The following is a 25,974-nucleotide window of genomic DNA, read 5'->3' as shown; positions in this document are numbered from 1 at the left end:
CTAATTTATTTGTATGTTTTGACAGCATCAATGGCCTTAGTTACTTAGCCTTCATTATGACGTAAATGCCCTGGAAACTATGTTTTGCTCCACTAGATCCACTATATGAAGGTGTTGTAATGTGTTAGTGTGATTTTGTATGGATTCCGTAGTGTTATATTGAGGCTATATATTATGAGGTGTATCACTTCAGGGTGGACTAATGTTTAGTCATATTCAGAGAGACGGCATATATTGCGTCCTCATTTAGTCGTGGCAAAGGGCCACAAAAAGGTCAGTGAGCAAATGTGAAAAAATGGGCGGATCAATGTCGCAAGATTGTGTTGATGCTTTGTGCAATGTACACGTGTATGTACGTGCAGTCAATCAATGTGATTCGGTGAATATGAGTGCAGTTACAGGAGATGCAGTTTTGAATCTGTGAAAAATAGCTTACAAATACAATAAATCACAAACATTTAAACCTAATTAACTTCTTGTGAGGTTAAATGAAAATAGACTCATGTAGTTGAGGCCAAACCTGACTATATGATACATAAGACAGACGTGAGATGTGAAGATGAAGGAGCCTGAAAGAAGCTGCACTGAGAATTTCTTCTTTCTTTTTTTAAGCATAAGACACAATAAGGGAGGACGGTTCCGAGTGGGAGAGAAGAGATGAGTTAAAAAAAAAAAAAAAAAACCCAGCAGGGACATAGTGGGTGGAAAGAAGTCAGCGTGCACGTACGAGCATGTGCAGCTACGCACTGGTGTCTGTGTGGTGGTTGAACGCTGCAAGAAATAGCTGCACAAAGACTTGAGAGGATACCCATAAAAAAATGCTGCAGTTGCTATGGAAACAGGAGGGTTCGGCATTGGAAAGTGAACTCTTGACAGTGTCCGGTTTTAGTTTACTTTAGGACAATCAATACAATTCTTCCTTCTCTCAGCTGCAGCAACACCGGAGTAAAATAGAGCAGATTTTTGGAGTGAATAATCAGGGGGAAATGTGTGGGAAACTGTTTTTTTGATTATTTTTTTTGTTGCAGTTTATTGACATTGTATAAACTATATACAGGGCAAGCAAACAGGAATATAATTGATTGATCAATTCAACATAAAAAAGTAGTAAAACTATTCTTGAACAAAAACTGTTTGAGTAACATCAATAAATAGCACCTTGTGACAAAAAAGTATACATAATGTTTTAAAATGGAACTAAACAGGTAAAACATGGCATAAATAGCATTCAAAAATTCAGAAAGAAAAAAAATATTGTGCAATTTTTTTTTTTTTTTTACATAATTACAGATGCAGGCCCAGGCTAAATCATGAATAATGCTTTTCCTGGTTCTAGATGAGAAATCCTCTCTGTTTCCTGACGCATCAACGTGGATCCTAAGAATGCAAAGAAGCACTCAGTGTGTCTTCACAATGCTTACGCTTGTCTTTTGGTTCCGTTCCGAGTGTTTCAGCCGGCAGTCCTCCCCGTGTGCATTGTTGTGCGACAAGAATGCTCGCGAGCTGCAGAGAAACGCCTCCAAAAGCCAAAAGCTGGCCAACAGACAAACAAGTGAGTCGAGATAAACACGTTGCATGTGCTTCTCCAAAGTATGACCTTACTGTCATACTTTAGAGTTTCGAAAACCATTTAAAGTAAATGTGAAACTTCTGAGGCCTTTTGAACCAGAGCATTATATGGCCCGAACTAAAATCTATTGCATTTTGGGCCGAAGAACACAAACAGTTCTGCTGTCACAGCTTGGGGGCTAAAAAAAAAAAAAAAAAAATACAATCTGTCCATTCTGTTTGGTCCCACTGTGGTGTTTCCCCTGCAGTCAGTCATTTGAAGCAGCCGGAGCAACTGGCCTGCCTGTCGGAGTCGAATGAGGGCGAGATGGTGTCGGGTACCACGCTTTTCAGGATGTCGCTCTCTGTGGCCATGATGTGCTTGACAAGGAAGTTGGCAGCCTCAGAGATGTTCAGATTGTCCTGAAGGCAGGAGAGGATCTGCAGTCAACTGTACGCTCACGTCATTTCAAATATCTTTTAAATAACGTGAATTTCACAAAGTTGCCCTTGCTCCTTTGACAGTTCAGAGAAAATGGGTTTAGCTTAGGTGAACTTTAAAGAGCATGGCGTGAGTCATTTCATTTTAATGGATTTGTAATTAAGAGCGCCCTTCTGAATGTTTGAAAGGTTAGTGTAGAATTTCATAATGATATAATAAAAAAAAAAGAAAGCTGAAGAAAACCTTTAAAATAACAACAAAAAAAAAGCAAAACTATTTGTGTTGTAGTTTAAACTACTTGGCCAAAACACTAAACAGGCTCCTTTAACAAGCGCATTTTCTTTTGTACGAGACTCTGGCACCTCATAACCTTTCACCTCTTCGAATGTCGAGCCTGGATGCCACAAGAGCTGCGGCACGCTTACACTGCAGTGGCACTGGTGTGTCAATGGGGCTGATGTGAATGGTCACAACATTTGGAGATATGTGTGTCTGTTTGTGTTTCTATTACAGTTCAAGGAGTATTTACATTCAACGTTATTATAAAATCAATGACCAAAATTACATGTTCTGTCAATAGTAGCAAGACACTTTGTTAAGACTTATTTTAAGAGGCTTTATGTGTGAACTTTGAACAGAAACAATGTCCAGGTTCCTGTTTTTCATGCACATTGTTCATTTTTATCTGATAGACCTAAAAATGTGTTCGACTATCTCATTCCACTGTCTGACAGATGAGCATTATGAGCTCAAGGTAGGTGAAAATATAACACATGCCTGCCACTTTATTGCGCACGCCTTACTAGTACTGAGTACCTTAAAAAGTATCTGGCGAGTGAATTTACCTACAACACATTTAGACCTTAAAGGTCCAGTGTGTAAAATTTGGCCTGATTAATGATTTTTATATTGGTAAAAGCTTCACATGCTGCCCATAATTACATTCATAAAAGTTTTCCTACCCTTAGAATGGTTCTCACATTTATAAGAATATGCATAGTGCAAGAGTCTTGCTCCTAGTTAGCTGCCATATCCACCATCATTATTTTTTTTTTAAAGGAGGATGGTATTTAAAGAAGCACGACTGACAGTGACCTCAATACCAAACTCAGGCAGGCTTCCTTAAATACTCGTTTCCGAAATTTTTTTACGCACTGGACCTTCAACTTCACTCACCCTGGCCGACGTCTCAAACCAGCCGACGAAGCCGTGGTCCCGGCAGAACTGGTCCATTCTGATGCCGTTGCTGGTCAGCTCCCGCCCCTGGTCGCACTTGTTGGCCAGCAGCACCGTGGCGATGCTCTTGCCGTCGGCCAGCATCAGCTTGGAGTCCAGGTCCTCCTTCCACTTGGTGACGGCCTCGAAGGTCGTGTGCCGCGTCACGTCAAACACGATAAAGGCCCCCATGGCTTCGCGGTAGTAGACCCGCGTCATGTTCCCGAAACGCTCCTGACCTGCGACGAATCACACACGCACAGAGGCACGCACACACTCACAACACTGTTGCTTTTGTTGTTGCTACTGCAAGACAGCGGTTTGATGACAGCTTGCTATTGTTTGCAGCAAAACAACTAATGCGGCTTGAACGCAGTTATGTCCTGAAATGGCACATTCCTGCGGTCACGCTCGCCGCGTGTGACCGAGCCAGTCATTTGACAGCCGGTCAATGGCGCAGCTTGTTCCTGCCTGGAATACCTACACCTTCACTCAGTCTTTGTCCTGGGTGATGATCAAGCTGAGCTTCAGACAATATGCATAGAGTTGCTTTTGTTTGATTGTGTTTGTTTTTGGGGTTCAGATGTAGGTGAGCGGAAAAAAACAACAACTAAACAACAACAAAAAAAAACGGTTTCTAAAATAATTAAAAGCTTCATCCTACTTTGCTCCAATTCAGTTGCACTGGGGCAGAAGCCCAGTCATCTGTAAGAGGAAATGGAAAATCTGGCAGGACACAGATTAGGAACCTTCCTTTTTTTGGACAGTCACACATCACTTGAGCATCACTAGTTACGAGACCATGTGAAGTTCACTGAAGCGTGACCCCACCATTGGATGGATTTATTGCAGGTAGTCGTCCGGGACTAAAGCAGAAGTGACTCATCAAGTTGACCCATGCTTCCAAGTTGACTCTTGGAAGCATGCGTCTGGACAGTAGGATACAGTGACAACTGCTGCAACTTAAACTCTCCTCACATGGACTTAATCACATGATAACGGACCTACCTCGGACCAGTGATTGAATGACAGTCTGCTGGTGCGTGTGTGTGTGTGTGTGTGTGTTGTGTGTGTGTGTGTGTGTGTGTGTAAGAGCTATGTGGAAACTGTGGTTAAGGTTAGTCACCAACGACTCAAAGGATATAGCAAGAATGTGTGTGTGTGTGTGTGTGTGTGTGTGTGTGTGTGTGTGTGTGTGTGTGTGTGTGTGTGTGTGTGTGTGTGAATGGACAGTAAAAAAACAACAACTACTGTTTCCCACTCTGGTCTGCCATGAGTCCACAGTGACTCTGCAGTGTTGAGCTATAAATGTTTCACAATCTTTAACAAAGTCATGACTGCCTGTCACGCTGATGCTATCTACTTTTACAAAACAAAGCATGGTTTTGTCTGACTTGTTGTCTCAAGAGGAAATTCTTAATACTGGCATATTTAAAATTTTTAAATGTTTGAATACATTAACTTTCAATTAGTTGAATTTATATACCGTGTACTATTACAAATGTAAATGATCTTAATGATGTTAGAATCCAAAACAAAACAAAACAAAACAAAAGCACAAGTAAAGTAAAGTAAACTAAGTAGATGCACCCTCTCCACTGTCCCACCTGCAATGTCCCAAAGCTGGAGCCGCACCGTCTCAGAGTCCCAGTTCAACACCTTCAGGGCGAAGTCCACTCCGATGGTGGCCCGGTAGTTTGTGGAGTAGGTCTGGTGCACGTAACGCCTGATGATGGACGTCTTGCCGACCCCCAGGTCCCCGATGACCAGCACCTTGTACAGGTGCTCCTTCCGGAGGCTCTGCATGCCGTTGCAGTGCGTCGCGTGGTTGCTCATGCCGTGTGTGTGCACACGCAGCAGAGTTTCTGGACCTGCTGCTGCTGCTGACTGACTGACTGACTGACTGGCTGCAATCCCGTGAAAATTTGCGCAGGAACCTCCCAGCGGCACGGCGGTGCGCGGCGCGTGTGAGGGGCAGAGCTTGGAAACTTGTGACCAACGTCTCATCTTCGTCACCCAGGGGTGAAGGCACGTGCTCCTCTCACCCACCGCGGCTGCGTACGCTGTCGGCCGGCCAAACGTCTGGCAAAATGACACGGGATGGAGTCAGTGGAAAAAACAAACAAGAAACAACAACAAACGGACTATACGAAAAAGTAGTTTAATAGATCATAAGCTAAAATTGCAATGAAATCATACGCTGTGATTATACATTTTAGAAAAAAAACAACAACAACAACACATTATGTTGTTCCAGGTTGACCACCACACCACGCATCCATAAAAAATATCCATTTGTAAAAAAACAAAAACAAAACGAAGACGAAACGTATCTGGTATAATGAAATACTGCAGCATGTGACGTTTCACACATATATGATCTAAAGTTATCGTACAAAAACCCATAGTGTAGTGTATTTAAGATTACTCAATTATAGCATACAGCCGCAAAGGTGACTGGACAGACAACCGTGCAAGGGATCGTGTACGCTGACCATCAATGCAACGCGTAAAACCCAGTTACGTCACAGGGCGGCGCAACCGGAAGAAGTGCAGGTAAACTGCGCTGGCTGTGGAGAGAGAGCGAGAGAGAGAGAGAGAGAGAGAGAGAGAGAGAGAGAGAGAGAGAGAGAGAGAGAGAGGACTTCTGGAATAACTTCGGCAGGCCGAATTTCGGGACAATTGGGTAAATTGAAATTATTCGTGTAGGTGAAGAAATTAGCTGCACCTAGACGAAGACAACACGATTAATGAACTTCCTCCTAGAACAGCCCCGGTTCCGAAGACCACGCGGAGTTCAGTTCCGTTCAACGGCCGTGATGGTGTCGAGCAAGAGAAGAAATGTAATGAAAGTAGATAAGATAGCTGCTAAGTTGTCCGCGAAAAAAGATCAATCATCAAACAACATGAACATGAAATGAACCTTTTTGTTTAGTTATTTATCATCAGTTCATGTGACAGAACCGGTCTTTTTTTCTTTTTTTTTTTCTTGAAGACTTACAGTAAAAACGTGCTGCAGAAATAATATCTTGATTCAACGCACATGAGACACAGCAAAACACATTTCAGCGACAACATACGTTACACCATTTGTACCATTTTTGAAAAATAGGCACCAAAGGTTTATTTTGACAGGGTGTATTTGTTGCTCCAAAGGAAACCTTTTGTTGAAATTGCATTAATTTGTTTTTGTTTGTTTTTTTGTTTATAATTCTTCACTTGAAGCTGTTTTCAGATGTCCTGAGGAGCCCAAAAGTGATCCTGCAATTGGTGTAACAGTGTATGGATGACAGGTGAGAGACATTCCAGCCTCTGATATATCTGAACTGTGTGGCTATACAAAGCATAGAAATCATCCTTTGCCTCGAGAAAAAAAAGCCTGCATCAAAACTGAAATGTGAACCAAGAAATACAGCAATTCATGTTTTTATTATGTAATGTTTTACCTATCTATTTATTTACACCTTTAATTAATTGATGACACTTTATTTATGAAAAATATTTTATTTTTACATATTTCATACTTTTAGCCCCTCATAGCTTGCAGTTGAAGAGTGCTGAGTATAGTTGACCTATACTGTGTACTGTACTGTACTTCACACCAGGTGGAAGATTATTAGGAAATTAGGAAAAGTAGTGCAAGGAAGAAAAGAAGGAAGGTAGCAATAGAAATAACATCAGTTTCAGGAGGTGTTTTTGCTGATGAAGTCAGGTCTTCTATATTCTCCTGCTATTTGCCCGAATTAAACTTTGGTGATTTTACTCTGACATCAAAGCTGATACGAGATAGATGTCTGATCAATAGGGACATCAGAAAACAAGGACCAAGCTTACAGTGTGTTTTCTTAGCTTAATGGTCCCTCTTGGCTTTAAGAAAAACAAAGCCTGCTGTAAAATATCTCATATCATACTTTATGACACAATATAGTCAAATGTGTTATAAAAACAGTTTAAGAGGAGGCCATGTCGTGATCACATGGGCTGTCCCGCTAATTAGCAGTGAGAGCCCTCGGAAGTCCCAGAAAAGTTTTTTTTTTTTTTTTTTTTTTGCCTTTTTTGAAAAAAAAAAAAAAAAAAATTTGGAATGGAAATTGTTGCTTGGACAAAAAAAAAAACAAAAAACCTACATGCCCAGCTTTTGGCTAACCAGCATTGAACACAACTTTGGCAACTCTTAAATAATTCAGCTTCCAACTGCCAACGTCCAAGCTAATAACAATGCCAGTCTGTGTGTATGGGGTTATCAGGGCTCACTTAAAACAGAACAAGAATTAAGAACTGATTTTCTCAGTATATTAATATCTCTTAACAAAAGAAGCATGGCATTATTGTTTCTGTACTTACACAGGAAAACTTTGTTTTCTGAGTATTCTTTCAAGGCAAGAAAAATTTACAGCTAATTTAAAAAATGGTAAGAAAAAATAATTTACATTTTGAAACATAAATGATTCATACTGACTGTTGCAATAAAGATAGGTAAAGAAAGGTAAAGATACACGGTTTTCAGTATTTTCATTAATTCTTGTTGGAATAAACCCCAAAACAACTACAACACGTCACTTTGCAACTTCCAGCATGCAAATATGAAAATTGTCTGTCTATGATTTTCATAATGAAAACGTGACATTAAAATAAATATGTAAATATTCTTGCAACCATTGTAGAAATGTATGTGTCTTGCACAAACATCATCCATAAGGGGAGAATAGGGTTACAGGAAGAAGCGTACTGGAAATTCAAACAAGACATCAACGGTTGTTTTTTGTTTTTTTTGAGAAATTCTAGTTTTTTAGACATCAGGTAAAACAATTTCTGAGATTCAGATGAAGTACACTGTTGCTCCGCTAACATTGTTATCCCCAACATCTGCAGCTTATCTATTCTCAATCACAATTTGTAGCCTGAGAAGCAACAACGCAAACAGCAGAAAAAGAAATCTGCAGAACATAAGCAGAACATTTCTATATCTAACACCTTAAAGTTTTTAATCTAAATTGGCTCAAAAAAGTCTCCCACCGTGTTCTCACTTTATCAGAAAAACATGTTCATTAATACAGTCTCACTGTTGCCGACTAGTAGGCTGGAAACAAGCTGTTTCCATATTTGTGGCAACAAAGATTTTCACGTACCTGCTGTTTGTTTGTTTTGTCCTTTTCGTGATTGTCGTTACAAAAATACACTAATGCCACTTGTACCATAATAACTCCATCATTCAGGCCTAACTAATTGGACCCTGGACTTCAAAAAAGTATTCCAGTGCAAGTAATAACTTAAAGAGTGCGTTACCAAAATGTTTGACATCATGCAGCGCAGACAGAGGAGTCATTCAGCAGCAGGTAGAAAGTGACACCAGAAGTCTTTTGCTTCATCCTGAGGCAGAAGGTCGGTTTTGGTCCATCGGTACGTCACATGACAAATTCTCGTACATTCAAGTATCCAAGTAGTCCAGGCTCTCAGGGCTTGTTTCACTCCCCACAAATGTTTGTTGTAATAAAAAAAAAAAGAAGAAGAAGAAAAAAGGTCAGTGTTGTCAGAGCCTTATATAAAGCAGCACATCGTCCTTCAGGAAGCAGGAAGCTCGCTCATCTTCTGGGATTGGAGACAAATCAGAGGCAGGAAACAAGGGGCCTCGTTAATGTTAGCCAAAGTTATTCTGAGCCTATTTTTTTGGCGCTGCCACGTCACAGAGAAAATTGCCATCCTCGTAGTCTTGAAACAATATAAATATTAATTTTACTGTAAAAAAACAACAACAACACAAAGTCAACTGCATGTCTGTGAAGGTTCTCAGTCATCCAGGTCATTTTATGGTAGAAGGGTTGAGTTCCGGCCACTGGACTTGTTCTTGTGATCTTGAAGATGTTTCCCCTCTCATCCGAAAGGCTCCTTCAGTTGGTGGTTAAATACCTGGGACTCTCCGACACCTTTCAGAACTGAAGAAGCCTTTTGGTTAAAAGCGAAACGTCTACAGGATCACAGGAACAAGTCCAGTTGCCCTAACTCAACCCTTCTACCTAAAGTCAACTACAGTGATATAAGAAAACACATAGTTCTATCCTAGCAATAGTTTCATCAGAACAGTAATCCAAACATTGTTGTTTTCTGCTTCTGCCTAAGAAAAAAAAAAGCCCATACATCCGAACCACTTCTGGTAAATTAGGATCAGGATGACTTTCCAGATAGAAGGTTTCCTCAAACCCTTTGATTTATATCACAAATCCATATGGTAAAGCGCCAACAAAAACACATCCAAAAAGCAGGGGCACAACTTGAGGTGAGGTCGTTTGTGTCCAGTTGCAGTAAAACGCTGCCACAGCTGCATTTGCGCTAATCTCTTCAACAGCAGCTATTCTTTACTACTCGTAGTAGTCTTCTACCTGGTTTTCCTACTACATTCTACTTCTTTATCCATAACAAAAGCTGACTGGTTATGGAATTCGCTGGGGTTTAAGAAGACTTAAGACAAGAGCTAAATGTCAGGTGAAATTTGAGCAATCACATGGTCAGAATCCGTTAAATGAGGGAACAGACAGAGTTGCTGAGCCCAACGTTAGTGTCGCATTGTTCATCTTTGGAATTTGAATGCTTTAATCTCTGTTGACTTCTCAAGTCGGTTGGACATGTATGAAAACATGTCCAGTTGTTTGTCAAGACTGGTCAAAACTTTTCTGTACTCACTTGGGGATAAATGACAAATGCGCTTGACAAGGAGGACCAAACTCCTGCAGTGACCATTGAGTGCAGTAATCTTGCAGTTTCCCCCAAGTAAAAGGTATCCACGAGCTTGGCTCAGTCTGAAGTTCCGGGCCCTTGGTGTTCGTAACGGCAAACACTGGGCCGGAGTTGATGCGGGTTTAGAGGGAAGACGAACTCTGGCTGAAGTGTCTCAGCAGCAACTGGTCGTACTCGACCTCGGACGTCGGGGAGGCGGTGGTGGGCGAACTGCACTCGGAGCTCAGCGACGAGTCTCGAAACGGGGACGGAGGCGTGAGGGCCAGCAGCTCCTCTGTGTCCTTTGGCCGTCTGCCGCCCACGCAGGCTCCGGCTAAGTGCTCGTAAATCTTGCCGCCCGGCCGATTGTCGCTGTAATTAGATACGTCCGCAGTCGCCACTTCGGCGTAGGTGGTGACCGTGGTGGCGGCCGCTCTGCCCTTGGATGGGAGGAACTGGGACGGGCACGGTGCCGCCGAGGTGTCTGTGGCGTCCGCCGCCGAGGTGGGCGGGGCTCCGCCTGGCAGCATCATGGTGTTCAGTTCGCTGATGTTGGCGGTGAAGCGGTTGACCACGCAGCTGATCTGGTCCATGATGGTGGCGCCCGCAGGCTGGCCCACCATCAGCCCCATGCCGATGTCGCCCACTCCCACCACGCTGATGTCTCCGCCGTCGGCCGCATCGGTGCCCGGGCTGCCGTCTCCGCCCCTCCTCCTCACCGCGCCAGCTGGCTGCTCGGGTGCGTACGCTGGCAGCACCTCCACACCACCCTGGAGGCCTCGGGCCTTGGCGGCGTTCTGGCTGACGGTGGTTAGTGGCGAGCGGGACGCCTGCATCTCTTGGAAGCTTCCTCCCAGCTCGGCCTCGGCTGCCTCGTCGCCGTCCTTGGAGAATGGTTTGATGATGGCGGTCTGGTTGACCTCCATCGCCGCCTCCTTCTTCTTTATGTGGAACGACATCCTCTTCCACAGGTTTGGCCGGTGGCCACGGTCGTTTTGTGACCACGCCACTGACTTGCCGTTGGAACTGAAAAAAAAAAAAGAACACAAAAACAACGCAGCCAGTTAAAGGTACAGTGTGTAAGATTTGGCTTAATTAATGATTTCCACATTGGTAAAAACTTAACATCAAGCCCATAAATACATTAATAAAAGTATATGCTCACACTACAATACAAGTCATTTGGTTTTTCTTCTCTTAGAATAGTACTCAATATACATCGAGAAGAAGAAGTTAGCTGCCATCTTGCGCAGCCATTTCTTAAGGAAGCCCACCATATAGTGGCCTAAATACGAAATGCATCAGACGTGCTTCCTTAAATACCGGGCTTCTTTAAAAATTTTACACACTGGACCTTTAACGGCAGCTCCTGGAAGTAAAACTGATAATGACACATCCACTCTGTGACACTGTCTTACCGTGTGCCGCAGGCGTAACTGTGCGCCTTCCATTCCGCCGTCATACTGGGATAACAGGGGAGGAAGAACCTCCCACATGAGGTTGGCGTTCTAATTCTTCCCATCATTATTTCCACCGCCCCCTCCCCCATTCTGCCTTTTTGCTTTCTGTGTGATTTCACATCTCTATCCATTTTCTTTTATCTTCCCTCGAAAGAAGGAAAAAAAATCCTTAAAGGCAGCAGATCTCCTGTGGGAGTACTTAACCCAAATGAGATAGCCTTTTCGCAGCTCTGGAATCTGTTTTTTTTTCCTTCTTCTTCCCCTTAATCTTTTTCTGTCAGTTGTCGAGGATTCAAGATCTGATTCACCAAAGGCAGCTTTTGGACGGGAGCAAAAGTGTCTTTTTGGAAAATATCTTGGAGTTGGTCATCTCCACACAGTGGCCCAGTAAAAGCTTTTGAAAAAAATAAAAATAAGGCCACATACAGATAAAAAAAAAAAAAAAAAAAACATTTCCATAGGCATTTGCTAATTCAATTGCCTCATTTCGGAGTACAAAGGCAGAGAGACAATCAGCCAACATGTGCAAATGCAGCATGTGTACCAGTGCACTATGCATTCTTTCCTCCCTCGAGACACGTGCCTCTGACAGGTTTTCTTAATTCCATTATGGCTTAATATGTCTTAATAGCACTAATGTCCCAGGACAGACCTGATGTTCTCTTGGCCGGAACCGCTGCGCCTGAACAAGTTGGCCATGCTGCTGGAGGATTTGCCAGACTTGGCAGCTTTCTTGGCGTCGCCCACGTGCATGCGCACGACTGTCGATGTTGTGAAAGCGCTTCGGACGTTCTTCTCCGGCTTGGCAAGCATGATGTACACCTGACCACGATCGTTAAAAAAAAAAAATCCATTAGAACAGATTCACATAGATAAAAATAAACTGAGACGGGAAAACTTTGGTTTGGTGCAGTTTGTGAGTTTCTTACCTTTGGGACAAACATGCAGCAGAGAGCCACTGTGGCACTTAGGCTGACACTAAAGCACATAGTTATGATCTTGTAGTTGGAGCCAAAGTAAATGGGGACAAAGGCCAGCCAGATGATGCAGGTGGTGTACATGGTGAAGGCGATATACTTGGCTTCGTTAAAATTGGCCGGAACGTTGCGAGTCTGGGAGGAGAGATTATGTTTTAAAGATCAGCGAGCGGCTGCAGGAGCAGCGTGAGGGAAAAGCGCTGAAGTACCTTGAAGGCGTAAAAGGTGCAGCTGAGGATGAGCAGGCCGTTGTAGCCCAGCGGTGCCACCACCCCCAGGGTGGTCAGGTTGCAGATCAGGTGAACCTCGCGGATGCTGGGGTAGTCGTAGATCACCTGATGGCGGAGAAAAAATACCATATAAACGGCGACTGAACGTTGCCTCAACACAATCGCAAAAACGTACCTGCGGCGGCTCGATGATGAGCAGTGCCACGATGATCCCCAGCTGCAGCAGGATGAGTAGGAAGGCAATGACCAACTGTGCGCAGGCGGACATGAAGCGCGGCTTCTTGGTGCAGATCTTCTTCTTGCTGCCTGCCAGGATTCGAGCTATACGGTTGGTCTGCGTCAAAATAAATAAATAAATAAACAGAAAGAAAACACGCACTCACACCAAATGCTTTTGCAGCCTTTTGCTCACATCAAATGTGGATGATACCCCCTTTGTGCTGTGATTCATGGTGATGCCATTTTTAGTTCCCACATCCCAAACATCAAGCTGCCGGCCCACACAGCTGCTCGCTGTCTATGACTCCCTGATAGCTGGAAACCGTCCAGTTTCACAATGAAGCTCTTCCACTACCGTCCTTATCCTCAGACGCCCTCACCTCTAAACATCCCTAAATAATGAGGAAATTGGCCTCGTGTGGTGCACCATGGCCAGCAGGCTGACCTCTGGCCTACAGTGGCCCAGGAGGAGGAGCTCACCTTGGTCACCAGGGCAGAGTAACTCATGGCGGGCGACAGGCCGATTCCCAGCCGCTGGAGGTAGCAGTAGATGATGTGAGGCTTGGCGATCAGGCTGAATGTGCAAAGGTAACCCAGGCAGATCCCGGCCAGGATGATGTAGCACAGCTCGCGGCTGGAAGACTTGACCACAGGAGTGTCCCAAAATCTGTGCATCAGATTGGATGAGTGTTTAACACAAACAACAACAAAAAAATCATCCCACCAATGAAGCAGCACAGCCTGCCAGTCAAACTCTGACCACACTCATCTGGCCTTGTGTCCTGCTCCTAAGGCATATATTAGAAAACTTGTTTGCATTTTACCATATATTAGTCCAGTTGCTTCAAGAAACCTCACCCAATTTACAGTTAATGTAACTGTTCACAATTATCCTGAAATCCAACACCATCAGCAAAGCCTTTAGAACTCTGTGATCCTGGGTTGAACGTACATACATCAGGTGTTGAACCACTATCATCATCATATATCATAATCAAGCCATATTTTGGTTGAGTTTTTTTTTCCCCTTTCTTTATTTCTGGTCATTGAAGGTCAATTGAATTTGAGTAGCCCCTTAGCTTTATATGCTGTTAATAACTCAGTCTCTTACTGTTTATCCAGCAATTCACTCATCATCAACAGGCTTTTGACACAACAAACTTGCTTTTTTTCTGCTTCACTTGATGCTTCTAAAATGTGACACCATTAAGTAGGAAGAGCGCAATTACTTGACAAACACAGAGGTAACAAAGAGTGTCGCCAGGAGGCCCAGGCAGGCGAAGACCACGGCGGCGATGGGCTCCGGGTCTCCCCAGCGCACGTACTGCACCGGGATTGGCTCACAACCTGTGTGATGCAGCACAGAAAGATCATGCGGGCGAGGTCCGACGTTTTATTTTATTTTCACATGTGCTACTCAAAAATATAAAGCTTTCTGTCAGTCTGCCAACAGCTTTCCTCTTCAGTGACAGTGGTGGGGGGAAGCTGTGTGAAGACATGAAAAAGGTTCTGCTGCTTTCTACAGACTTAAGAAATCCGCGTTCAGTCATATCCTGCAGGCTGGCAGCAGCATGAAGTCGCTTCACACATGTACAGTTGCATGTTGCAGCAGCGTTGTGTCGTCGTGTCGCGTGTGAGAGGCGAAGGGGATTTCGGGTTCGCCGCCGGCGTGCGATCCACATTGGAAAGTGTAAATCTCATTCTGCCACAGCGCCAGGCACACGGCCATACGTGCAGCTCACCAGTGAGGTCATCGGTGGGCCAGGAGCCGAGGAGGCAGGCCCTGCAGGTGTACTCGTCGAACACAAACTCGTTGTCCTTGCAGGGAGTGCAGGTCCAGCAGCAGCTCACCTCTCCTTTACGGATCACCTGGAGACACACACACACATTGAAAGGTCTCAAAGCTCCAGCAGCATGTTTCTGTAGCTAATCTTACCCTCTTCAGACCTGTTGATCAGGGGAATGAACATCACCTCACAAGGGGAACAAAGGGCTTCTTAAAGAAAAAAAAATCAGTGTGTACTATATGTTTTAGCTTCATTAATATCTAAAGCATTAATTAAAAAAAGACTGCAAGAACTGTGAGATAATTGCTTATGGCTAGCTGTCCCTTGCAGAAGACTCAGTGGAGTGTCGACACATTACTTTAAAGGGCCGGCAATGTAAAATGTCCACTTTAGAAAAAATGTGTCTCTGGAATGTCAGTAAAGTCCTCCGCCTTGAGAAAAGTCAATCCTTTACGGATTTTGCATCTTATTTCGTCTGTGATGCCTCTCAGATAAGCAACGACACCCCTCGGAAAGTGTTTGTCCCACCTTCTGTAAGATTGTCCCATTTACTTGTTTACAATGTGCAATATATGGTGTCGTTTTCCAGCCTCTGTACAACGGCGGCTGGTTGCCTACTTTGATCTGAGCCTTTTGGCAGGGCTCGGAGCAGACCGACTGGATGATGTCACTGCCGTTACTCCAGATTTCCTCGTCGTTGATCCGCAAGCCGCCCTGATCCCAGCTGCCCACGTGGATGTAGGCGAACCCGTCCTCCCCGATCGGCTTGAAGTTCATGATTTCATATCTGGGGGATTAAAAAAAGCACAGTTGAGACAACAAAGTGTTCATCCGTCCCCTTCCTATTTTTCTTTTCTTTTTTTTTTTTTTTTTTTAAGAATAAATTGTCAGCTTTCTCTGACCTGCCCGGTGAGTCTCCGTTCTGGTCAAAGTGGATGGTCTCTCCAGATACACCGGTGAAGTTGGTCCTCATTAGGAATTCAAGCAGCTTGCGTCCGTCGATGGGCCGCATGTTCTCACACAAACCCTGTTTTTAGATCGAGAGAAAGACTTTCCTTTGAAACTGTCAGGTGTCGATGCGAGGAGCCGACAAACGCTTCCGCCTCTCTACCTTGTAGCCCGGACAGAGGGACTCCTGCATGGTGTGCAGGCCGTAAGCCATTGAGTAGATGGCGTTGATGACGAAGCCCATCTTGGAGTCCTGGACGTACTGCTGCCGCAGGGACTCTCTCCCTGAGGGGAAGACAAAAAGTCGCTGTGAGGTGCCCTAATTTCCACCCGCCGCCTCCTGTAAATACGTGGCAGCGTCTCCTGCTCGGCAACTTACAGGTGCAGGTGCGGTTGTACTTGATGTTCTCCTGCGGGTGGCCCCTCAGCCGGCACTGGAAGCGGTGCTGCCAGAACTCGGGGAACCAGGGGTTCCTCACGTTGGAGTCGGGCTTGAGGTTGAGGTAGTAGCCGTCGAACCAGGTCACGTGGGCCGACTTGAGCTTGATGGTGATGCCGCCCGCCGCCTCCTTCTCGTAGCCGTCGGTCACGTCGGACCTGTCGGCCCAGCCGTCGCTGCACGAGGAGGCGGAACACACACTTGAATGGCGTGAACGTTCAATACTGTAGCCAGCACGGGGGTTTGACTATTTCAATTTGTGCGAAATGGAGAAACGCCTTTGATTCTCTTTCATACAGAGGCTCAGAATGGCAAGCAACACAACGCTGCAGCAGGGAACACTGCACAGATAAAAGTGTGGCTGCCGGTCCCGACTTCATTTCACACACCTGTTTGACAGATGGGAGAAGACAGACAGTGGTTTCGCAGATATGAAGCCGGGGACGGCACCACAGTGAGCTTAAGGGCAAAATATTGATGATGGTGACTCAGATGTATCAACAAAACACTGAGTGTGCGACCGAACTATCCAAGTTAACGGCCTGCACAGCCTCAAACGACCCCCCCCCCCCTTCCTCCCTTCAGAGGATGAAGAGACAAAAGTGGGAGAAAAGGAGAAAGGAGTCTGTTTTTCTGCCTTTCTTTGCTTGCTTCCATCATTTTTCTTGGGATGCATCGCTGCCATGGTAACACTCGTGCAAAGGTTTCTGTCTACACACTGATTAATAACATCTCTGCGGACTCATTATCTGCTTGCGTCCACTGACGCGTGTTGGTACCAGCGTGCATCGCTACCATCAAAACGCCTTCAGCAGCCAGGTCTTCGCTGCCGACGCATGAGGCGCTTTGCTAACAGATTCCACCATCAAGCCGCCCCGTCGATGATCTTCATTTAATTGGAAATGGGTGTAAATGTGTGTTGGCAAAAGCTGCGTCGCAATAAAAGCAGAGTCACAGCATTAAAGTGCTTTCCAATGAGCTTTGAACACCAGCAAACTGCAGCAGCTCATCTGGTGTTTATTCAAAAAAAGGAAAAAAGGAAAACAAAACATTTGGGATTAGACTCAATAGGCCATTCCATCAGTGAGCGGCATAAAAGAGCTTTTTACTCCATCTATTATTATCACCCCCTGTGGATACCAACGCCGACCAAACACAGGCAGAGCAATGAGGCACCTCCGCACACGTGCGCTCGTGTAAACACCATTGCATGCAAATAAATTCCTCTCTTTGCGCCGGCCAAAAAAACAAAACAAAAAAAAAAAAAAAAGGAAATCATCTTTGAAAAACTTTGCTAACCGAGCTCCAGTTACACAACGCTTGCGTGGGTGTGCATGTTTTTTTTTTTTCTCTTTAATTTAATGACGCCCGGCTCTCCGGGTTAGGTAGGAGATCATTTCGTAACACATCCTTAGAGAAGCGAGCACAGGAGCTCCATAAAGGGAAGGGTGGATATGAAAAGCACGCTGGGATTTGACTCTGGATAGTTTGAATCACTCTTGTGTGAAACCCACACACGTTGACCCGGGAGGCCGATAACACTGCTGCTGCTGCTGCTGGTGCTGCTGCACCACCACCTACAGTCCCGAGGATACACACAAGTGGATGTGAGTCTGAACACACACGCACACACACACACACACACACACACACAAGGGGTGCTTTGCTGGCCAACCTATCCAGTCAGATCATCTCTGAGTGGACACTTCAGCACTTTGTAGTGGTATGAACTTGAAGCTGGACAGGAATTCATTTTCTAATAATAAAAAAAAAAATGAATCCATCCAGAATATTAAAAGAAAAAAACAGCAGCTGCAGCAACTGACTGGAGCTCTAACCTTCTCCAGATGAGCTGCCAAAGGCTGGAGGAGATTCCAGGAATACTTTATGAAATCAACCTTAGGTCACATGGCCACTCAGGCATGGTGGCGTTTCGTAAATAAAATCCTCTCTGGTTTCTCGTCCCGCGTCCTCAAACAGGAACTGCAATACAACATTGGCTTATCGCTTGACTACATAAAGTGAATACAAAGGAGAAGACTTCACACGGATGACCATAACGCAACTGGCTGAGAAGCTCTCAGCCGTAAAATGGATGGGGGAAGGAGGGGCTGTTTTTGCAATAAGTAGTTCAAGGTTATTTTATGTTTCCTGCTGTCAGATTTGAGCGACAGCCTACATACTGTATGTGGCTCCTAATGAGGAAAGGAATTTATAGAACAGCAGGGACGGGAGTGGGCCAGAGAGCTAAACCTTAAAATAAAACAAGGTATTCTAGCAGAGTGTCGATCCTTTATGCCGCCACTATCACAACTCCCACTTTTTTCCTTCAACACTCTGGACACTTAACGTTGAAATTTCCTGCGTAGGATTCCTATTTTGCTGCATGTCTCTCACTGCTCTCCAGGATATGGTTCATGACTACATTTGCATAAACTCATTGACAAAATACCTTAACGTCCCCAAGACCACCGTGGAGGCGAATGCACGCGATGGATATGAGAATGAGGATGGTGATGAGAAGATGGTTGCGCTAGACGAGACATCTTGTCTGATGACGCTGGACATCCAAACAGGGTCTGGATTGGAAATGAGTGCACAGAACAAGTAGCGCACAGGAGAAAATCATACGCAGTCAGAACCCCCAAAAACGGCTGTATATAAATATGATGGATGCGGCTGTGCTGAAAAGCTAAATTCGGCCAGCAGGTACCGCCAAATCTGGTTTCAATAAGAATGGAAAGAAAAAAACATATAAATAACAATGTGTGGATAAGTTCATTCATTCATCTTCTATACCCGCTTATTCCTATTCAGGGTCACGGGGGTCTGCTGGAGCCTATCCCAGCTGTCTAGGGTGAAGGCAGGGTGACACCCTGGACAAGTCGCCAGTTCATCGCAGGGCCACATAGAGACAGACAACCATTCACACTCACATGCACACCTACGGACAATTTAGAGTGTTCAATTGACCTCACATGCATGTTTTTGGAGTGTGGGAGGAAGCCGGAGAACCTGGAGAGAACCCACGCAGACACAGGGAGAACATGCAAACTCCACACAGAAAGGTCCCCGGCCCGGGCCCCGGAATCGATTTTATCATAAAGTGTTGGACACTTGAACCATCGCAAGGTTATGGCCCCCTCACACAAGCTTTATTCATCTTTATGTACAGCCAGTGTTCTTAATCAAGCTGTTTTCTCTCCCCGCCCCCCTCGACCCTTTACCTTCCCACCAGTAGAAACTCCCCCTCCAGCTGCTGCCGCCTCATGGCCATGAGGATCCCTCGGACCGTCATGCCCTCGCAGAAGCAGGCCACCACCCGGGCCTTGGGCAGGTGGCCCCGGAGCTTCTGAAGCAGCTTGTCGAAGCTGCGCTCGCCGGCGTTGCTGTAGATCTTGTCGGAGTGGGCAATGCAGATGCCCTCCTTCGCCGCCATGTCTTTGAATGCCTCCATGCCGCTCTCACCGTAATTACCTGGGCGGAGGGACAAAATCCAACCAAACATTTGTTGCATAATTGAAGCCTTCTAGTCAGAGCAGATAGCAGCACAAATAATTCATCCGTTTAATGGGGCAGTGGAACACGTGCTGGCGAGTGTGTGAGCGCTGCCAGTCGCTGCTGCCGCTTCCGTCCCTGCTATGGCAGCTGTCAGAGGTTAGATTTCCCCTGTTTTGCAGTAAATGAGGTCACCTACTTCCACAAGTTTATCTCCAGGCACAACAACCCCCCGAGTCTTCCTTTTCGCCTGTGTGTGTGTGTGTGTGTGTGTGAGAGAGAGAGAGAGCGGTAGAGAGAAACTTTCACTCCTATGTGCCACTAGTATTTTATCACTTCAACCCAATATGATTGTGCTGCCATTCTACTTGCATTTAAACTACTGACCTACTGTTCATCAATTCAGTTTTTTTTCCCTCCCCTCCTCTTCAGCCATCAATGATTAGGAGGAATTAATGATGCGCTGCCTTGAGGTACGGGCAAAATGTTATGAAAATTAGGAAGAGCGACTGTGTGCGGCAGGCTCCAAAAAATATCCAGCATTCATTTAGCTGTACCTGAATCTGGAATATTTCTAAGAATGATCCTAAAATATTCCTAATAATATAACTACATTTTTTCCATTGCTAAGGTCGATAATGTCCATTTGTTGTTGTCATTAGGACATTGTTTAAAAATATATTTCTGAAACGTTGCACAGCGACAGTCGTTGCTCCTCAAATTAGTTGTACTGTACCTACCGCATACTAAGTGTGTGTGACCAGAGTTGGAAAAAAAAATGGAATTAGAGTTCTGTCATACACTAATGCACAAGCAACTCAAAAGAAATAAAGGTGGTAAATATGATTAAAGGTCATCTTTGCACTCATTTCACGTCGACACGTTTGCTACACGTGTTCATGCGTTTTGTGGAAAATAAGTCTGAAGTAAAAGAAGGAAGCAACTGGAAGCTTTCAGCTTTCTGCCAGTGTGATCAAAGTTTGCCATGATGGTTGGCGTCACTCGGCAGAGCACCGTGACACCGTGGCAGGCTGTAAAAGTCATTCTTGAGGTTCCCTGCGACGCTCCTCGGGATCTTTCATAGGATTACATAGACTATATAGTATCATCAGTGCCAATTTCATGCCACATTTCATATTCATGACATATGGGGCACAGGCAGTATGTAAACAGCTAAAATTAGAGGTGGCAAACGAGAGGCTTCTGTGTGGTTTGTGGGTGTCATTGTGTGTATGTGTGTGTGTGTGTATGTGTGTGTGTGTTTGTGTCACGGCGGCTGCTATTGGTCCCATTGTGCACGTTGCAGGATTCCCACACAGAATGACAAACAGCACCACGCACTCACGGAATCTATTCTATGATGCTGGCAAGTCAGAAAATCAGCAGGGAAACAGTGTCGTCTTTCTCTCCAGCTGCGGGTTTTAACATTTAAATGTCCCAATTTTTGCAAGATCCACTTCAGTAATGTCACAAGATGTAATGTCTGAGAATAACATGTAGACACATGCCTGGCAGTGAACTCAAGACATGTGGTTCTCGAAAGTCATCCCTTTGTGATGTCACTGATAGACCCAGTGAAGTCTTGGTTCTGCAGCCTATGACTGCCTCAAGGAAGCTTTGTTTGGGTCTAAAACTGGACATTTTGCCCAATCTCTCTGGAGAGCTTTGAGAGTTCATTTGATTTCTTGGTTTTGGCTGCTTCATTGGAGTCCAGGGCGAAATGAACAACTTCAAAAATATTATGGGACCTTGACAAATGAAGAACTTAGAGTTGCAAGAGTTCCTTAAAGACACAACTTGTCTCGAAATAATAAATTACCAGTGCACACATCATGTAAACATGGTAAATGCTGCCTAGTCCAAGCATGAACTTAACTGAAGTCGAGGAGATGAGGAGAAAATTAAAGACTGACCAATGTGGAACATTGGAGCAAACACATATGCACGAACAAACAAACACAGAATCTCACCTTCAGTGTGTATTGCAGACACGTAGCTCCAGCTGTATCTCTTGACAATATCCACCATGGCTCTGGCCTGTTGCATATCTGATGGCACCACTCTCATGAAATATTTATACAGGCTCTGTTGGCAGGAAGGTGCACATTTAGAAGTTTGACTGTTTCAATAACTCTACATTATATTAGCCCCTTTCATCACTGAGTCACTCCGCCAGGTGCACACATTCTGCAGCCTTTTGGAGGTTTTACAAAACTCCTGAGTTGTGTTCGCATGATGCAGTGGATGCCAGTCTGGTCACTCTCAAGTCCATAGCAATGTCTTGGTGTGTCTAAATATAACAGTACCATCATCTCCCCACTTGATCTCACCTTATCACTGAGGTCCATGCTAGTAGCTGAGTAAGCGATCTGCGGGATGTTGAAGAGCTGGAGGAGGTTTTGCACCTGGATGGCCACGGAGCTGGAGCCCGGTCCGATCAACCCCACGATGGGCTTCTTCCCCTGCATCAGCAGGCTCCCCACCTCCGCCGTGCACCTGCCCTGGCTCTCCTCCTCCTCGTTGGACACCAGCGTGTCCCGGATGAATTCGATGCTCTGCTCCAGGGCCACGGCAGAGTGCCAGCACGAGTCCCTGGTGAGTGAAAATGTGGGCTTTAGACACGAGGAGGATAAGAGGAGCAGCCAGGTGGATGCATTGCAGCCGGTGGCTTTGAAAGATCCACTTATCCAACACCGATTTGGAGAGGTGTCTTGTTTTTTTTGCAGTCCAAGGTGAAGCCACTGCTGATATGAGATTTTGGCAGCTTGAGTTAGTCATTTCAATCTTGCATCATCCAAAAGATTTCAGCGCTAATGTGTCTCTCTCCCTTCGCTGTGGAGTGTTCTACCTTGCCGAGTTCTGCTGAAATCACACTTCCTGTTAGTCATGTGTGGGCTACATGGAGCTCAAAAACACAGACCAACTGCTGGTAAACTTCGGGATTTTGTCTTTGGTTTTGTCATCATATCACTTCAGTGCATTGATGGAGAGAAGACGTCAAAGTACATATCACAATATTAATGAGTTCACAAATTTCCATGTTTTCGTGCCTGTCATCTGATCCACCTGCTATATGAAAGCCATGATCCCAGAGATCACTTACACCTACAAAGACGTTGCACACCTGCAAAGTTACTTGGTTGTTTTCGTGGTACTTTTCAGTGAAGGAACAATGTAAATTCCATCCACAGGGCCACAGCCAAAGTCACTCACACTGTGTTCATGACTAGTTCAGCGGTGCCTTCTGACCTGATCTCACAGCCTAGGGTGATATTAGGGAGGATGTTGGGATCTGCGTTTATCCGGTCCAGGGTGTGCATCATGGCCTCCACTCTCTGGATCCCGTACTGCTCACGCACCGCGCCGCACTTCCGCTCGTGGACCTCGATGAAACGCACCAGACAGAATGGATTGGACAGCGTTCATCGCACACGGACAAAAATTGGAGAAAAACACTGCAATGCGCACAACGACTACCTTGTCTGCAGGCGGTTGGTGGTGGACAGAGAACAGAGCTCCAATGATGATGTCGCCTGGGATGTGCGCTAACACCCTTCTCTCATTGTTCTGGGCGATGACTCCAGCCTGGTGCTTCAGGCCCGGTCGGCCGAGGTCAGCCATCAGGAAGACGGTCAGCACCAGCAGGCTCACACAAAGCCTTGGTGTAAATCCCATCCTGCGGTCCCTCCTTCTCCTCCTCACACCTCCTGAACGCCTCTGTCCTCTTAAAGTCAACGGTCAGGTGACTGATTTGTGTTTGACATGGTGCTTTTACTAGCAGGAGAAAAGCTTCCGTTTCTGAGGACGAGGGCATTGACAGGAAGAAGATGAGACACTCAAATCACAATCAGCACTTGGGCGGAATAGTCTGAACATGTGGACTAAAAAAATAAAAAAATAAAAAAATCAATAGACTATATGCACCTCTAATTTACGTTATACTCTCAGAGGCCCAATATTAAGCAAAAATAAATACAGTCATTTTTTTCTGACAATAGAAAGAAAGAATCAGTAGCCTGGTGATAAACAGCAGAAATAAAAAAAGAACTTCTGAATTTGTTTTATGAAGCCAAATAACAAACACTGTGGAAAGTACAGAGCATCATTTTGAACAGATTTCTTTTTAACAACAAGGCTATAAACGAAGGGCTAAATATGCTTTTTTTTAATTTTTATTTTTTTAGATCTACTGAGCTTTTTTTTTTATGGCCAATAGTAGAGGACAAAAAAAAATCAACAAATCAACAAATTCAACACTACACCTTTCAACTAACATTAAGTGGCTCTCCATGGTCCTGAAAAAAAAAAAAACACAACTCTGGTGGAGACTTGGCTATCGTTTCCATAACAAACAAAGCTTTCAGCATTTTGAGGCAGAGAAAAAAGGCAGCAAAAGCCAAAAGCAACTTCATCCTACCTGTTTTCTGCCGGCAGCCTTGCACTTGTCCTCCGGTTTGAGTCCGTCTCCATCACCACGCACCAGCAGGGGAGAGAAAAAGCGCAGCAGCTTTCTGCTTCATCCTCACTCCGGCGCCTGGTTACAGCAAACTGCAAATAGCAGCAGATAATATAGCCCGTTACTGGAACATGTTTGACTTACTGACGCACACACGCCGCTCTCCCCCCGTAGTCCCCCCCGCTTTCTTTCCCTCTCCACCGCCACCGCCACCACCACCACCTCCTCCTCCTACTCCTACTCCAAAAGCAAGGCATGGAGCTCCAACAGTGACTTGCTTGCAGAGTATGAAAAGCAACGGTCCATGCTAAAGACGGTACAACAAAGAAAAGGTAAAGAAAGCAAACAGAGGATAAAAGCAGTGACGATGGGGGTTTCTCTTTTTGTGCCTGGCATTTAAATATGCCTTTTTTAAAAAAAAAAATAGGAAAATGATCAGAATGACTGGAGATTATCATTTATTTGGAGAGTTTATTAGGTATATCCAACCACTTTTCACTATCTGTTCACTGTGCATGTGGAACCAGAAAACTAACGCGGGGCTTTAGCTCTGGTTTAAGCAATGCTGTGTAATTTTTCCAACTCCGGACGATTTTAAAAATCCTTTGTATGATTTGTTGACATGTGTAACAGTGAGAATGGCACCCCTGCCATTGACACAGCAACCCCAGCTGGCCTGGCTGATACAGGATTATATAGCTTTGGCCAAAGGCCCGGCACCCTCTCGCGTAAACGCAGCAGTCCAGTCTGGACAAGCAGCATTTACTTGTCCTATATCAGGCCTGTTGCTAGGTGTGTCAGGTCAAGAGGCAGGGGTGCTAATTTTCCCTCTTGCAGGTCAGTGAATTCAGAGACGGTTTTGAAACAAAAATTTTAAGGTAGCAAAACAACATGGTGTTGCATTAAACAGAATCAGCAATTACAATATTGACCAAATTTTGGAAAAAAAACAACAAAAACTATTGCTTAGTTTTGAAGCTTTATGTTTAATTTGTCATTACACCCCCTGCACTGGCCATTTGACCTCTCCTGATTGGTCAGCGTGACTCCGCTCCTATTGGAGGTCTAAAATTCTTCATCTCCCCAGCATCAGTCCAAAAGCTGACAATGGCAACAATGGCAAACATGCTGATTGCTGGTGTCAAAGACCTTTTTGAGAGGTTGTGCCGATACCTGGATGTGCACTTTATAAATTAGCCAGCAGGCATGTTGTCTACAAGTCACGCAAACAACATTCCGCCTCCAAAACGAAGACTTTGCTTGTTGCCCCGGGAGACCGAAAGAAGAAGAGGAAGAAGATGAACCCTCACATCTAAACACACAGCTACTGGAGCTAGTTACATGGCGCCCTCTACTGGGGATTTATCTCAGCCGAGTTCATCCGTTGTTCATTGCTTGTGGTTTAAACGTGATTCTGTTGTTTCATCTGATTTAATCTGTGTTGGACCTAATCAAACATATCATTTTCACCACATTGAAGGTTGATTATATTCAAATTTCAAAACACACCAAAAAGATTCTCTTCCAGCAAATGTAAAAAATGTTGTCAATAAAAGACACGTCATATGTGGACTGGAAGGCAAATGAAGAAGAAGAAGAAGAAGAAGAAGAAGAAGAAGAAGAAGAGATCTATGTTAATCTGAATGGAGAGTTGTGCTCCACATTCCGCACGTGCGGAATCCCTCTTGAATGGTGTTGAGGCTGAACGTCCAGGCGCATTAGCAGAAGATTGAATCAGATGTTCAGGGACGTTATTTCTAAGGGTGAGCGGATGAGGTCGGATATAAGATGTAATAATGAGAGAACTTGTGGCCGAATGCGGACAACCTTAATGACCACAGGTCATGCACAGACCAAAGTGCTAAATTGTGCATAATCATTGAGCGTTCCATCAAATGGCAATCCTCTCCTCATACATTCAGAGACTTTGAGAAGGTCTGCTAACTGATGCACCATTATGGTCTTATGATTTCTCACAAATTCATCATCATCTAACATCAGGACCTAGTGGACCTTGACCAAACATCTCAAAGACTTTGATTTT

General features: G+C 44.8%; 2 protein-coding genes across 2 annotated transcripts; both read right to left on the bottom strand.

Annotated features, from left to right (window-relative positions):
• Positions 1-1,032: 1,032 nt before the first annotated feature.
• rab38b (RAB38b, member of RAS oncogene family) lies at positions 1,033-5,152 on the bottom strand. The gene is made up of 3 exons (XM_076031630.1): positions 4,813-5,152; positions 3,167-3,444; positions 1,033-1,971 (listed from the first exon to the last, which is right to left on the bottom strand). Exons 1-3 carry the CDS (start codon positions 5,039-5,041, stop codon positions 1,822-1,824), a joined length of 657 nt encoding a protein of 218 aa, XP_075887745.1. The 5' UTR covers positions 5,042-5,152; the 3' UTR covers positions 1,033-1,821.
• A 4,818-nt stretch (positions 5,153-9,970) lies between these two features.
• Positions 9,971-24,083, bottom strand: grm5a (glutamate receptor, metabotropic 5a). The gene is made up of 18 exons (XM_076031662.1): positions 23,892-24,083; positions 22,952-23,272; positions 22,724-22,857; positions 21,805-22,066; positions 21,445-21,559; positions 19,204-19,453; positions 15,917-16,152; positions 15,701-15,822; positions 15,492-15,616; positions 15,208-15,376; positions 14,545-14,671; positions 14,032-14,149; positions 13,283-13,469; positions 12,759-12,917; positions 12,563-12,688; positions 12,306-12,488; positions 12,029-12,198; positions 9,971-10,942 (listed from the first exon to the last, which is right to left on the bottom strand). The coding sequence occupies exons 2-18, from the start codon at positions 23,147-23,149 to the stop codon at positions 10,060-10,062; spliced, it is 3,564 nt and encodes a 1,187-aa protein (XP_075887777.1). The 5' UTR covers positions 23,150-23,272; positions 23,892-24,083; the 3' UTR covers positions 9,971-10,059.
• Positions 24,084-25,974: the final 1,891 nt, after the last annotated feature.

This window comes from Nelusetta ayraudi, unplaced genomic scaffold (genome assembly GCF_046127955.1).
Source record: "Nelusetta ayraudi isolate G7.1 ecotype Tasmania unplaced genomic scaffold, CSIRO-AGI_Nayr_v1 ptg000033l, whole genome shotgun sequence".
Lineage (NCBI taxonomy): Eukaryota > Metazoa > Chordata > Actinopteri > Tetraodontiformes > Monacanthidae > Nelusetta > Nelusetta ayraudi.
Note: the sequence above shows the minus strand (reverse complement) of the source record. Positions and strands in the feature narration are given on the sequence as shown.

Bases quoted from the DNA above. Each gene is read 5' to 3' on its own strand.
- rab38b (XM_076031630.1), bottom strand. From the start codon at position 5,041: ATGAGCAACCACGCGACGCACTGCAACGGCATGCAGAGCCTCCGGAAG. The intron at 3,445-4,812 runs GTGGGACAGTGG...GATTCGTCGCAG, and splicing joins CCAGCTTTGGGACATTGCAG to GTCAGGAGCGTTTCGGGAAC. The intron at 1,972-3,166 runs GTGAGTGAAGTT...TCCTGCCTTCAG, and splicing joins GGTTTGAGACGTCGGCCAGG to GACAATCTGAACATCTCTGA.
- grm5a (XM_076031662.1), bottom strand. From the start codon at position 23,149: ATGGGATTTACACCAAGGCTTTGTGTGAGCCTGCTGGTGCTGACCGTC. The intron at 19,454-21,444 runs GTGAGATTCTGT...CCCTCCGCCCAG, and splicing joins GTCTGCAATACACACTGAAG to GTAATTACGGTGAGAGCGGC. The intron at 12,918-13,282 runs GTGAGCTCCTCC...ATTTTGACGCAG, and splicing joins ACTCTGCCCTGGTGACCAAG to ACCAACCGTATAGCTCGAAT.